Source organism: Tubulanus polymorphus, unplaced genomic scaffold (genome assembly GCF_964204645.1).
Source record: "Tubulanus polymorphus unplaced genomic scaffold, tnTubPoly1.2 scaffold_47, whole genome shotgun sequence".
Lineage (NCBI taxonomy): Eukaryota > Metazoa > Nemertea > Palaeonemertea > Tubulaniformes > Tubulanidae > Tubulanus > Tubulanus polymorphus.
This window is the reverse complement of record NW_027437453.1, coordinates 51,423-67,222: the sequence shown is the minus strand read 5'-3', so window position 1 is coordinate 67,222 and position 15,800 is coordinate 51,423. Positions and strand designations below refer to the sequence as shown.

The 15,800-nt window shown below is 39.4% G+C and overlaps 3 protein-coding genes and 1 long non-coding RNA gene across 4 annotated transcripts; 3 read left to right on the top strand and 1 right to left on the bottom strand.

Annotated features, from left to right (window-relative positions):
- On the bottom strand, positions 1-617 carry LOC141914573 (uncharacterized). Its single transcript, XR_012620854.1, has 4 exons — positions 602-617; positions 457-519; positions 315-368; positions 1-59 (listed from the first exon to the last, which is right to left on the bottom strand). It is a non-coding gene; the product is annotated as an uncharacterized LOC141914573 (long non-coding RNA).
- A 10,504-nt stretch (positions 618-11,121) lies between these two features.
- LOC141914576 (uncharacterized) lies at positions 11,122-12,389 on the top strand. Its single transcript, XM_074805809.1, has 2 exons — positions 11,122-11,829; positions 11,901-12,389. Exons 1-2 carry the CDS (start codon positions 11,122-11,124, stop codon positions 12,387-12,389), a joined length of 1,197 nt encoding a protein of 398 aa, XP_074661910.1.
- A 52-nt stretch (positions 12,390-12,441) lies between these two features.
- LOC141914575 (uncharacterized) lies at positions 12,442-13,362 on the top strand. The gene has a single exon (XM_074805808.1). It carries the CDS (start codon positions 12,442-12,444, stop codon positions 13,360-13,362), a length of 921 nt encoding a protein of 306 aa, XP_074661909.1.
- A 33-nt stretch (positions 13,363-13,395) lies between these two features.
- LOC141914574 (uncharacterized) lies at positions 13,396-15,180 on the top strand. Its single transcript, XM_074805807.1, has one exon. The coding sequence runs from the start codon at positions 13,396-13,398 to the stop codon at positions 15,178-15,180; it is 1,785 nt and encodes a 594-aa protein (XP_074661908.1).
- The last annotated feature ends 620 nt before the right edge of the window (positions 15,181-15,800 follow it).

Below are 15,800 nucleotides of genomic sequence, written 5' to 3'. Positions count from 1 at the left end.
ACCTTCTGTCTTTTCGGTCGCCTTTCATAGGTAGCGCTTGTGGTTACTGCTGGTCGCTTCTAAAAATAAATATTCATAATTAACACTGAATTGCGTGTACCGGTGTATTATTCTTCATTGGGTTCATTTGTAGCGGTTCAATAAACCACTGGAAGATATACAGACTTTGATCTTAGCCAATAGGCCGAGAAGCGACTCAAACCGGTACGTAGCGCCGCCTGGATATTTTGCGTTAAACTAAAGCATATTCTGTTTCGCACATAAACCATGCTATACCGGGTACTGTGAATATAACAAAAAGATGAATAATTTACCTGCAGCTGGGTTTCTAGTTCGTTTATTTTAGCCTCGAGGCACTCCTTTTCTTTCTGCATAAAAATGAAATGATTGTTTTTAATTCCATGTAGTTCAAATATATCAGATAACTAAGCCTACACATTCGGTTTAAATGCCTACCTCCAATACTGATATTGTATGGTCACTGTTCTTGAGTTTTAACAGCGTCTCTGAATTCACATCCTACAATTGAACGACGAATGCACACATTAACAGCATAATCGTATATTCTATTTAACGGAATATCAACTCGGGATAAACGTACCTTCTGTTGTTTGAGTTTTGACCGCAGATCACTGACCGCCGATCTTAGTTCGTTGTTTTTCTCCTGGAATATAAAGAAATGAAATCTCCTTAACTACACAATAGATATACAGGCTCTAATAGGCTGATGCTAAATTCTATAATTTAGTCTAAAATTATTACATTTCCGATTCTAAAAATTCTATACCTTTATTTTGACAAGATTTTCATTTGATACAACATTTCTTTCTGTGTTCGTGACCTATAATTAGAAATATTATCACGTTATCATAATCAACGACCTAACAGTGGGTATTAAATGGAAAAACTGTTGGAATATGCGACAATTACCTTTTCAGTGAAAGCTCGATGATTGGATGGTGCTGTCGTTTCATCATCTTTTTGTTGGTTTTCATTGATGTTCTAGAGCAAACAAACACTATATTTAATTAATCGAATTTGACGCATGAAAGATATGAATAGGACGGTCTCTCGGTGTTGCATGTTAAGGTCACGTTTTTTTTGGTCATAATTACCTGATTTTCGTTAACACTTTCCTCCTCCGTCTCATCTACTGACATATTGTTTTTTCCCGATATTTCGTTCCTATCGATATCGGATTAAGAGAGTAGAAAACATTTTTGCACATGCATTAAGGAAAATTATAAAATGATTTCGAGTGCCAATTTTATTCACCGAATATCGTTCTTTTACTTACGCGCAAATTTCCAAGGCAGTGGATAAATCCATCGCCCCCTTGCCATATCGACGAACACAGCCCGTAACTTGTTGCCTGATTTGACACGGAAAAATTTCCGTGCCACATGTCGAGTAAGCGGCCCTTTGTTGTTTTTAACATTCGCCCAGTTCTGGTTTAGATTAGACCAAGCGTCAAATATTGGTTTGTCCAATTGGGCGAAAAAAATCGCGACATTCATTTTGTTGTTTAGTGCTTTTCTCTGAAATAATCATCAACAATTATGTGCAGATATTTCATTTCTGAAACTGGAAGAACAACAGCAAAGAGAAAACAACTCACATTCAACTGATACACTGTTTCGAGCCCTTTTTTCCGTCGTTTAACGATTTCGGGATCGTTCGGAGTGTCACCCTCCAGGTCAGTCCTGCCAGCGTGGTGATACAGGCATCGCCGACAGGTTAACACCTGATCCGCGAATGTAGCTGGCAGGTATTTCTCGTGCACGGCGTTGTGTTGAATAGCTAGCATCCTCGCCATGTCGTACGGGAGGTCCGACGAATAGGTGTGTACCATCGCTGAACCATAATGATTCGGATCAGCACCTGCAAAAATTTGAATCGACATAAAAATTCGGATCAGCACCTGCAAAGATTCGGATCAATTCTAATTGATCAATGCTAATGTCGGGCTTGTTTTAAAGTAAATGAATGACTTAATTTCAAATCGCGTGTAATGCAACACGAAGTTAGACAATATTGGTTCTTAGGAATGCTGCATTTGTTCTTTTAAACAAATGTAGTACAATTCTGTGACGCACCTTCAATCAAAAGCTCCTGTAGCGCGATTCTGGTGTGGTTTCCACCCAATATTTCGATAACATTTTTTTCTAACGGAGAGATAATGGGCCCTGTAGCACGACCTACGAGGGACATAAAGTTTGATGCAGGGCGTGCCAGCATCTCAGACTGTCCACGTGTTTCCGATCCACACATCGCACCTGGAGTGGCCACGACGGAGCTTTTAGCTTTTCGGTCGCTATTCTGTATGTACCTACGGAAAGAAAAATAGTTATCATTTCACATGTTTTTCACTCTTTCTTTTTTTGGATGTTTAAAAACTCGATATGAAAGTTTTACAAATTTGTCAGATTGAACTGTGACCCATGGGTAATTGTAAACATTATGCACGACTGATTCTTTTGGGATGACCATAGTCTCATTTTCTTTATGGTAGCTAGCCTTATCTATTAAAGCCAGGGTGATGCATGATGCATCGGAAATTAGACACTGATAACGAAAACGATTTGAAAATCAGCTCACCTTGTCTGAAGCGTATGATCTGTTTTTGAAGCATATCTATACAGGAAAGAAAGGGGATAAATTAAATTGATATAATTGAATAATCTGTTCGAAGCGATTATGAAATGCAAGATGTAATCTGGTCGACTTACCTGAACAAACCGATGAAGATCTGTTTTCAGTACATGTATTTTCAATTTGTTGTACATGCATTTCTGTAAATATACCACGAATGGAAATATCTAATTATAGTTCTCTAAGTGTCACCATAACTTAACTCATTAATGTTGAATCTAATTCGATTCTTACTTGATAATCTAATTTTTTCTTCCAATTTTGTATTACTTCAGAAATGAGGAAATTGACGTAATATGTTTTCAGCAAATTATATGGCATGTTGTTTTTGTCTGTGAATTTCTTTATTTCCCGAAAGTAATTAAGTGAAAGTAACACATGAAGACCTACCATCACGACATTTTAACAATTCCGATGGTTCAAGGGATTTTACTTCATCACAACCTACAAGAGATGAGATTTGTAAATTGTTAAGTCTCAATGAATTCTGATAGCAACTCGTAGTGTCCGGAGTTGTTGTAACATTGAATTAAATACGTTCCTGTTTGATTGATCGATGATTAACACTTTGTTTTAAAAAGAGGGAGATTATCGATCGATATGATCTCGAAAAGTCGCTCGAAAATATAGAACAAAACAAGAATGGAATTTGATAAAAATGTAACGCTTCACTCAATTCAGATATGATCAACTTGGATATCTTATCACATTTCAATTTGACGTCACTCAAGTTGGACACATGTCTACCACCACTTAAGGTCGGAAAGTATAATCAACTACTAGAGAGCATTCTACTGTATTCTAAGTCATATAATGAACTCAATACATTTCAAATTAAGAATTTATTTCAATGATTATATTAATAATGACATTTTTTATAATTTGTATAATAATTCAAGTCGCGGCATGTCATTCCATGCGATTATTGACCTATGTAATTTCAGCATTTATTTCGACATAGAACAACCCGGGGCTGATGTTATGGGCGGATTCATTTTAAAAAAGGGCCTTGCGAAAATTAAAGCAATAGGTTATGGGCGGCCATCCCCGCCAAACAGAAGTTTAGGTCATCACGTGAAGGATAAACTCAAAAATTGAAGTATAATGTAGTAACGTGGGGGATAAACTCATAACGTGACGGATCAACTCAGCTACCTTCCCTTTGAGCCAAAATGTAATGTGATGGCCGATCCAGTACGAAGTAACATTTCAAAACATCTACTGTTAACGAAAAATTCCCCGAACTCTTGAGTCGGTATTCGATAGAATTAGAACAGAGAATAGGCGGAGTCTACTGTAGGCAATGACGTGCATTCTGAGCGTACTTTTGCAATGTAATATAGACAAATAATTCGCAATCAAAATTCATGGATCCAGCAAACTACTTGTTATAAATGTTTATAATAAGTAGCTTGAAAAATTCCACCCCTTTCATGTTTTTATTAAATGCTTACTCGGAGAGTTCTTCTGGGTGTCAATAATGAAACCTTACCATTGAATGTATAGATGTCGTTCGTTTCAAAAGTGTCATCAGAAGTACTTTTTTCATGGCGTATTGGACTTTTATTACCTGTAAAAATTTAAAATCAATCTCATGTTGAATATACAATCGATATAAACATTATCTCACGTTAGTTATTGCCGCGTAGTTGGATTGGATTTTGTCGTTGCGGTTTATTTTTCGACCTTAGTGTATTGCATTTTCTTAAACCGAGATTAGAGTGAAAACGTGTATCTATTTACACGTCTATAATTGCGAATCGTAACTAAAACGCTGCATCTATAAAAGGCTACGCTGAGCCTGTTATCCGCTTTAGTAATGTTTGATTACTTGATAAACAGCAAGACATCATTGATTAACAAAATGATGTAATAATAGCCTTTACTTGGGAATTTGACGCCAACGTCGGATGGCAACGGCGGATCTTGGCTCTGATTCAGTGAGGAATGCCCCCCCCCCCCCAAGAATAGGGCATATCGTGATAAAAAGGGGACCCCGAAAAAAAACCAATAGACAAAAATTAACAGTTTTCTTTAGAAATACTTATGAATTTAAACTTCTCTTGGTATCAATATTTCTCGTTTACTCGTAAAATTTCAGCGCAACTTGATAATAATGTCTAGAAGGGGACCCCCGGCCTGCACTCTCTCATTGGAACCACGCCTGGAGAGAGGGTTACAGGGCGAGAGAGGTGATCAGTATATTTGAGAGTTTCTAATGAGCGTCTGTTATGATAACGGCTGAAGGTTTTAGGTCACACGTGGCCTGTGTTGACCACTAGACTGGATAAACTAAAAATAGAAAATTCGCGCTTTGGAAAAGTTCGTTAGCTTTTAAACAGATAGCTATATGCAAAAAGTCGCTAAGATAAATCACGGACTCTAAAACGAATAAATACATTATCTCCACTAACATGAGGCAGATGAAGCGGGTTCAGGTCACACGCGTATCTGCCGGCAAGCACACGATGGTTCGACCATACAACTTTTTGAAGCTCGATTTCTCAATTATTGTTGACCCGGTTGGCAAAATAAATAAAATTTGTGTCTAAATTTTTGTTCACACACACACAACACCAGCTGAGCGTTGATGCAGCAGTGCATTGACCCATACATGGATGAACAAGAAATCATAATCAAAGATATGATTGTCGATAAACGAAATCAGTCATCAAGTACTACGGATATCAATTTTAAAAGAGGAAATGAGTATCATTATATCAACTATCTGAGAGTCACTGAAGTTGATTCGATACGATTTTTATCAAAGGTATAGTCTTTTTATTGTAGAAATATATTGCCTTCTCTTACCAGAAAGGAAGACTATTAAAAATGCGCCAGATTGGCTAGATTTTTCTCTAGCCAATATAGAAGTATTTCTCTCGACTAGTCAAGACGAGAGTTGTTTCGAGGAAAATCGGGCGTAACGAAGTCGAGGAGTCGAGAGTAATCTAACCAATCAACATACAGCATATTCGCGCGCATTTTGACACAACTTTGTTTATTTTTCTATCAGAAGTTGAGAAATCGAGAATTTGAGACAACTCAATTTCTCTTCAAAAAGTCGAGTGTGTGATGCTACACACACGATGTTAACCTGTTAACCGAAATCGAGCGTGTACATTCTAAACTGATCTACGTAATCAAATATGAAATTTTTCTGTTATTATCTAAATTGTGGATACTTTTCCAAAACTAAAAGAGATCATTTTTCGACTTTCTGGCATATTTTTCTAACCTTCCAATCATCTCAATGTAAATAAAGATAATTATTATTCTATATCAAACAAATGTTTGCCAGTATTACTGTGTCCGAATAAAGCGAGGTTCCCTTTTATATAATGAGATCACATCGTCGAAAACTCAGGCGATTTTTAGATCTATTATACACACACGATGTTAACCTGTTAACCGAAATCGAGCGTGTACATTCTAAACTGATCTACGTAATCAAATATGAAATTTTTCTGTTATTATCTAAATTGTGGATACTTTTCCAAAACTAAAAGAGATCATTTTTCGACTTTCTGGCATATTTTTCTAACCTTCCAATCATCTCAATGTAAATAAAGATAATTATTATTCTATATCAAACAAATGTTTGCCAGTATTACTGTGTCCGAATAAAGCGAGGTTCCCTTTTATATAATGAGATCACATCGTCGAAAACTCAGGCGATTTTTAGATCTATTGAACATATTTCTAGATCTCGGTTATCGTCATTTTTCCCATTGTAGAATCTCTCATTTCATGCTTATGTTACTAGATACAAAATTATTCGACTAAAATCTTAAGGTAACTTACGAGAATCCTCTAATAACAACTCATTAAACGCCTTCACAAATTCTGATCTCGAGTTCACTGTCCGCTTTAAACATTCGGGGAGGTTTTCGGTGATCAACTGGGACAGCTTGTAGCGCTTTGTGGTATTCGAAGTCGAAATCTGTGGAAAAAAGGTTGCGTTATAGAGCTCTGTTCATGTTCACTGTAAGAGAAGCGAAATTTGAACTTACATACCTTCACCCATCCAATCCAGCCGGCTTGTTTTATGTCTTTTATATGTACAGAGATATCGTTGTCATTAACCAACCATGCGTCGTTTCCGATGAAACGTAAACCCCACGGTCCTTCGACGTTTATGTTGCGATCCATCTTCACGTTCGTTTTATTTCCGGATACTGAAAAAAAAAACAATCATATTTGTATCTAATTTATCTAATATGCTATAGATATAAAAGGTTCATCCTCTGGAAATCCTATTTCAATGTCTTTGCTATCGGGAAAAACATTTGTATTTCATTTCTAGTGATGCTTTTAACAACAAGCCCATAGCCAGGGGGGGGGGGTTGTCCGTTCGAACGAACGCGCCTTTATAGAAAGTGCCCTTAGTGATTTTGGTAATTTTTTCAGCCAACTTGTTACGAATTATTACACGCTTTATTACACTTGTTTGTTGTCAATTGATCATCGCTTTTGCGCATCAATCGAAACACTACTGCCTGAGCTATCGAATATGTAAAAGGGTTCAGAGGCACCACTTGAGATGTTCAGTGTAGGCCACATCCTACCAGCGACTCAGCAACAGATTCGAATTCACCAGCTGTTGCGAAAATATACGCGGGAAAAAACCCAAGACGAATGTAGTTAGCAAACATTTTAATTTGAACTATTGAACATCCAGAGTTACTTCTATTAGCGGTGAATAAATGTCATTCTAACATTTCAAATGGTTATACTGAAATGCATTTGTTGTGTTTTTATTGTTTGTGGAATAACTACAGAATTCTGTTTTTAAGCACACGATGCTCGCTTTCCTGGGATACAAAACATGCAGAAGTGCCCTTTTTATAATTCAAACAACGCCCCTTTCAAAATCCTGGCTACGGGTTTGAAGAAGGCACGATATTGATAACCCATTTACACGGACTTGGTCATTCAAAAGTCTGTTAGACTTATATCAGTATTTATACTAAAACCCGTTAATTATAACTAAGTATAGATAAAATCTTACCTTCGAATAGAAGAATAAGTAAATTCTGCTGCTCAGCTCCAAACGGATATGCTCACTCGATTAAACCTATCGTGCGAATGATTCTGATAACGCGTTGACCTACAACGACTGCACAAACTGACAGCAGGATGCACTGTTTTCGCTCAGCATCTGCTACCATCCGCCGCAGTTCGGTAGCTTTGTATATTTTCTGTTCTTGACCTTTTCTCACATATGCGTGTTTGGACCGCAAATCTTGGTGTTGGACATTCCAATGTAAAACGTTTCTTCGCGCATAAGCGATAAAAAAGGGTGTATGCGACAAATAAGGAAAATACAGTTAATTTCCCTGTTTTCGGCTTAAATTTGAAGTAGGTGAAAACCTGTTTTCTTTGAATTGAAGCCACGGGAACCACTTAACCTCATTTTCAAGCCGGCTTAGAATTGGCGATGTTGGGTTATTATGTCATTGATTTGCACAAAACGGACACCAGTGTAATCAAATTCCCATCCTCGATGGCAAGCGTTTCCAAAAACCCAGCAACAGTGAGTTCCGGGAACTCATTTTGACATGGAATGTCGGAATCCAAGCCTTCGATAATTTTCCATCTCCACCATGACCCGATAGACTCAATTACTCAAATGATTTGCGGACCTCATTTTGACACGACATTAAGAATTCAAAACCCGCCAAGGAATCGACCACGAAATTCAATTAATTCAATTTTTAATACATGAATAAAAGTTAACCGGTAGGAAATTATACGGAACAATTATCATCTTACCCACGTACGTGTATATATATACCCAGCATTATAGATATTATTAAAGTTTTCAGTTAAACAAGACATAATAGAATTTAGGTGACATGAACTACTACCAAAAAATAAGCTTTTCATCTTATTCCTAAAGGAACTGGTTCAACACAAATCAGTTATCTATTTTGTTACTAGCATGCAAAGCAAAACATTCAAATGTTCAAAAACATTCAAATTTTTGATATATTCTAAATGCATTGTTTGCTTTTATTTCTATTAACGGAATTGATGGAAAAGTTGTTTAGCTGAATCGCAGTATCGTCTCGCAACTGGATCTTTTATGACACAGTGTATTATACTTTTTCCACTTTCGGGTTATTTTCAAAGTGATTCACAATACGCGAGCGGATCTATTGCTATATGATAGTGATGGTGATTGAATACTGATTAAAGATAAAATGTCAGCTCTTTAATCTGTATTAGTGTATATGCCCATGTAATAGCTAGAAATGACATATGTAGCAAATAATCACGAATCTGAGGATGTTCAATGTATACACTGACTTTTAAGTGTTCTTAATATCCAGCAGTGATGTATAGTGTGTGTATTATTGAAGTTCGTGTCCATGTGCAATAGGTATTATCGAGTAGACGGAATGGCCTGGTCGCTTTCGGTCTATGTGGCTTTATGTTGTAATGTTACGGAATTATAAATAAAATGCTCTAGTATAGGCCTACAAAGAAAGTCTTTACAGCGGTCAAATGCATGGTCTCGAAGAAAGAGCGAACCATGCGAAAGTTATTTATAAATAATGTGAACTATCAGGCCATGGTAGTAGGCGGCATTGCAACTGATTCGAAATAGTTGTGTCATCATTAAGAGTTATCACATTTAGAATTATATTTTTAGCCGGTGCTCGTGGTATTCTGATGCGATAATGGTGTGATAAGATTAAACCAAATGATATTTTAATTATCGTGTAGTGATAACAATTGGTCGTTTGATTCAGTTGTTCATTTTCTTGAAAATAGAAACCCTTATAGAACTCAGATGGAAAATCCACTATGTTAATCCACTAGTTTAAACAAGTTTCGTTTTATCTAAATAATATATTAATATATTCAGTGTAGTTTCGATCACAATCAGTTAAATTAGATATGATTATCATTGTTATGAGAATGAGCCAAATTAGGTTGGACTTATGATCGGACGTTCCGGTTTCATACAACAAAACAAATAGAATGGATATTCTATATCATGAAAATATATCAAATATGTGAAACAGTTCGCATTGACACTGTCGGAAACTGCGTCCCAATTCTCACCCAACTTACATAACTATATTGAAGTCAAGCGTTACTAATTCTATTCATGCATATAGCTGTTTACATCTGGTTTATATCTGCGGTTTCTCTTCATCTTTGCTGGCCCGCGCATGCGTACTATACTCTTTTGTTATCATTACGTAAAATAAAGGACACTCTTGCTATGATATCTTAACCAAGCAGTCACGTTTTTCTATGTTCAATTCTCCACCGTTACACTCGTAACGACATGGTGCCGTGACCAGGATTACACAAACCAAAACCTCTAGACGATCAGAAATGCCAAAAGAAAAAGAAACGCTGGACCAGCTCCGAAAACGAAGAAATGCGGATATCGACACATTTGATACGAACTACGAGCGAATCCTAATACTTATGCAAGAAGTCAATATCGCAGAAGACGATGCAACCGAAATCGAAGCACGATTAGACGAGATGCGACTGGTCCACGAATCCAGAGAAACGTTAGCAGAAAGAATCCAAGAAATGCGAAAAGACGACGATGAATTCGAAAAAGAAATCAAAGATTCGAATGAAAGACGCAGCCAGGAACGCATAGGACTCTTGAAAATAAAAAAGTACCTCGAAAATCGTAATCATCAGAACACCAAGCTTGAGCAGATCCAGGATACCGACACCCAGAAGACCGCGCAGTTACCCAAACTGAAATTACCAACGTTCAGCGGGAATTATACTGATTGGACATCATTTTGGGAGACAATACAAGCTGACGTATTGATGGGTAAATTCTCACAAATCACTAAATTTAACTACATAATCGGGCAGCTGAGAGGTAACGCACTTGATGCCGTTAAGGGTATCCACGCGTCCGGTTCTAATTTGGACTCCTTAATATCAATACTCACGGATCGATTCGGACAGAAACGTAAAATAGTTCGCGCTCACGTAAACAACCTTCACGAATTACCACCAGCGGCTATGAACTTTGCGTCTCTATCACAATTCGTCAATCAAGCCAACGCCAACATTCGATCTCTACAACACCTGGGCGTAGATGTCAACGCATGTGCTTCATTTATTGTCACATCAATGGAAAAGAAAATCCCGAGAGTCTTTCTCGAAAAGATGGGCACATGTGGCCAAGCAGGTGATTTTGAACTCGATGAATTTATTAAGAAATTCGAAGAACAACTTGAAAACATTGGAGAAATCACATCAACATCGTCTAACCAACAGCGACCGAGAATGACAACTACGTCCTTTGTCGGAAACCAGCGAAGATACCAGTGTCCATTCTGCGACGGAGAACATGGACCTACCAGATGTCATCTAAATCTCGAAAATCGAAAAGCGAAAACTGAAGAGAGGCAACTGTGTATTAATTGCCTGAAACCGAACCATTGAGTAAAAAATTGCCGGAATTCGGGTAGATGTATGAAGTGCAACAGACAACACCACACGAGTCTACACAGAGATAATTTAACTACTACTACTGGATGCGCAGCGATACAAAACAAAAACACAAACATTGGATTAATCGAACCAAATGCGAATCGAGTCCACAATCACGAGATTGTGAGCGAAACATGCGAAAGTTTGTCGAATCAAACAACGGAATATACATGCGAAAATCAGTCGGAAAATACATGCGAAAATCAATCGGAATATACATGCGAAAATCAATCGGAATATACTTGTGAAAGCAATGCGATTCAGGCTGCCGTTGCTCCCAGCGATATAGTTTTGTTGGAAACGGGCCAAATTAATCTGGAAAATAATGGTCATAAGTTTAAAAATGCAAATCTCCTTCTCGACCACGGTTCCATGCTCAGTTACATCCGCAAGGATATAGCCACCGCTCACGGGTTAAAACCGCGCTACCAACGATCGTTGACCGTAAATGGTTTTGGGGGTCATACTTCAAAACGCGTGTATGACATCGTTACCACCGAAGGTACGATACATATCGATGTCGCCATATCGAATGAAATCGTTAAGCCCATATATCGCAAACGATGGGCCGAATGTCTTGAGTTTCCGGAAATATCTAGATTAGACCACCTCGCGGATAATTTCGAAGCTGAGTTATTCACCGTGGATATATTAATCGGTTGCGGTCACTATATTTATTCCTCGAAAACCGTACGGAAAATATCCCCGGTGGGCCAATCATCCAATTTTCTAATCTCGGTTGTTTTGTTTATGGTCCGTAGTACAAAGATGACCACAATCCACATGCATTCACGCTTACCGCAGTTTCTGATATGCTAGAGATCGGGGATGCTAACCAAAAATTTAGTGACACGATACTCAACGAATTCCTGAGGAATAATACCGCCGAATTCCCTGGCCATTTCGAAGATCAAGGATGCATAGAGGATAATATATTCTTAGAGGATTATAAAGAGAAAATCCAGTACAAGGATAACTGCTACTACGCACCGCTACCATGGAAGGAAGACCACTCAGAACTTCAAAACAATCTAACCCAGAGTAGGTACAGATTAAAACAAGTAACTAATCGTCTACAACGCCTTGAACTTATGGGCGCATACACCAAGGTGATGCAAGAGCATATTGAGAAGAACTGTCTCGGAAATCCCAAACCCAGACCAAGCCTTGTTGGAAGAGGGTTGTTATTACATCCCACACTTCTTCATCATGAAAGACAGCCCAACAACTCCACTGAGAATAGTATTTGACGCGAGCGCAGGTTCACCCTCACTGAACGACTGTTTATACCAAGGGCCCAATATGCTGGTGGATCTGCCCTCACTGATCATGCAGTTCAGAACGGGTGTAGTCGCTATGTCAGCCGACATCGCCCGAGCCTTTTTGTCAGTCCAACTAGCGGAGAAAGATAGACGATACGTACGTTTCCTTTGGTATAAGGATAACGATCCATCGAAGGGCATCGTCCCATACCAACATAATACTGTCATATTTGGATCTACGGCGAGCCCATTCACGCTGGCGGCTGTCCTGTCGAAACACTTTGACGCCCACCGAGACTCGTGGGTGGCACAGGACATGGGTATGAAACTCTACGTTGACAATCTACTCAGTACATTAAGCAAAGAAGACCAAGTATCTGAATACTTCGAAGAAGCTATGGAGATAATGCAACGGGGTAACTTCAGACTGAGGCAGTGGGCATCTAACTCTCAACTCCTAATGAAAAAGGCAACCAACCGAGATATCCATGTGAGAGATACAACATCAGTGCCACTGCTAGGAATGACCTGGAATGCAGATAATGACGTCATAACTATAGCCAGGAAATCAATGACACAGACTGAAGCCACCATAACAAAGCGAAAGGTCGCATCACGCACAGCGGCATTATTTGACCCACTAGGTCTGGTTGCTCCAGTTACAGTTACTGCTAAGGTGTTTATCAACAAACTCTGGCAGTCGTCCAAAGAGTGGGATCAAGAATTAGACCAAAGCGAGCTAAAGGAATGGAGCATCATTCACAGCAATCTAAATCAGACTCATCAGATCGAATTTCCGAGGTGGCTCGGATTCGACAACGAGTCACCGATTAAACTTATGGTATTTTGCGACGCAGCCCCAAATAGTGCGGTAGGCTGTGTTATATATGGAAAGCAAGGCAACAAAATACGTCTCATAGGCTCGAAAAACAAGGTCATCTCTAAAGCAAAGGCCGGGTGAACAGTCCCAAACCTTGAATTAGAGGGCATGGTTATGGCAGCGAAATACGCCGATTCAATCAGAAGAATCTACGAGAAGGAATACGCGGGCATTGACAATCATTATTTCACAGACTCAGCTGTAGCCCTGTACTGGTTGAAATCAGAAAAGGAACTTAAAGTGTTCGTAAAAAATCGAGTTACAGCGATTAAACAGCTCTGCAATGTGCATGAGTGGAAGCACGTACCGTCGAAGCTAAATCCAGCAGACATCCTTTCGAGAGGGGCCACATATGACGAGCTCATGAGATCAATGTGGATTACTGGCCCAGAGTGGATGGAAAACCAAGACGAACCACCTCCCGACGACCAACCAGACACCTCGGTCATACTCGTCGTTAGCCTAGAGATTGAAAACGAATTCCAGACAAGGACCGGTCAGGCGGAAATTACTGGTATAGACCAGATCATACAGGTTCAGGACTTCACTGACTATCGAAGACTATTACGGGTCACCGCGTTGGTCAAACGAGCCTTCAGAAAAGGGTTAAAATCTAAAAACATCATTTCAGCAGACGATATACGGGAGGCAGAAGTCATCTGGATACAAAGTGTCCAACTGAAGGAATATCCGGAAGACCACTCTTACTTCACCCACAAGACATCAAAGTGTCCGACTATAGTGCGACAATTAGGGGTCTATCGCAATGCGAAAGGAACATTGAGATGTGCTGGCAGGCTCAGAAATGCTGAAATAACCCAAGCACGGAAAGAACCCATTCTCATCCCAAACCAGTCGTACCTAGCGTCATTAATTGTCAGGGATGCACACGAATCGGTATTTCACTACGGCACAGGAATGACAGTCAACAAAGTCCGCAAACGTTTCTGGATCACATCTCTTAGATCTCTAGCAAAGAAAATACTGAGGAAATGCGTGACATGCAAAAGATTGTACGGTCGCCCATATCTAGCACCACCACCACCACCACCATTACCCAGTTTCAGGCTCAATGAGCTAAAACCATTCACCGCTACGGCCATCGACTTTACTGGCCATTTATACGTCCGCGGCGAAAATAAAGTTTATATTTGTCTTTTCACATGCTGTACGACTCGAGCAATTCATCTCGAGATAGTTACAGACGCAACCGTTGATTCTTACATCAGGGCATTCCGACGCTTCTGTAGTTCTTATTCGGCTCCGAATATTATATACTCGGACAACGCAAAGACCTTCATCGCGGGGGAGGTTGAGATAAAACGTCTGTATGAAATCGCTTCATCCGACAACGCACAAAAAATCTACGCGGATAAAAGAATGAAGTTTAAATATACTCCGGTCCAAGCGCCGTGGATGGCGGGGATGCATGAAAGATGCATCGGCATCGTCAAAACCGCTATTAAAAAGGTTCTAGCACATGCACAAGTATCATTAGACGAATTACAAACCTTGATTAAAGAAATACAAGCTACGATAAATAACCGCCCCTTAACCGTCATCCCGACAGAGATCGAGGATATCAAACCCATAACACCGAACTCGTTACTGTTTGGTCGCGAAGTCGAATTGATTCCGTGTGAAAGTATCGATGAGACCGAAATTTTCGACCCAGAATTCGGTCAAGGTAAAGTTAGCCAGTCTCTTCAAAAAATGGCGTTTCACCGAGCGCAAATAGTTCGACACTTTCAGAAGCGCTTCAAAAATGAGTACCTCGCAGTACTGCGTGAACGCCACGCAAACGAAATTAAGAAAAATGGCGCGAAAGCTAACACCGTGAAAACTGGTGACGTGGTTATAATACATGAGCGTTTATTACCGATTAGCTGTCGAATCTGAATATGGAGCTTATGTAACGAAAAAGAACTTTTTTTATTTGGCCTTATACTACTTTATATTCATGCATAGAAAGCAATAATACCCAACAATATGGTGCTTTAGGAATAATCGGTGTAGTTGAACTAGAATTTGCATTATAGCAGCGCAGAAAGCTAGTTCTGATTGTTCTCTACCGATTCCGTCATTATCTTCGGACGTTCGTTTCGACCAGAACATATTTTCTCTTTGGTAGACGACACTTCAGGACAGGAAGATGAATGATCTAAAATACAGCGAAGCTTTCCGATCATTTCGTTTGCATCACAGCGAAAATAATTTCGGACCGAAGCGATTATGTGAAGCCGTTCGCGCTGTCCGTAAGTCTTCTAGCGACAAACTGTCGGCAACAGACAATAGCAGGTGGAGAGGTTTGAGGCTGCTATCAGTCGGTTCGGCTCACGGATATTTGTTGGAAGACGTGGTGACCGAACTCGGCGATGAAGTGAGTTTCGAACGCATGGACTGTATTGAACCAAACGACGCTATGGCACGGGAGCTGGAGACTCGAATGAATACACTCGCCAGCAAGTACAACCTCGAATCCGAGGTCTATAAACGTAAGTTCTCTAGCGAGGAGGCGC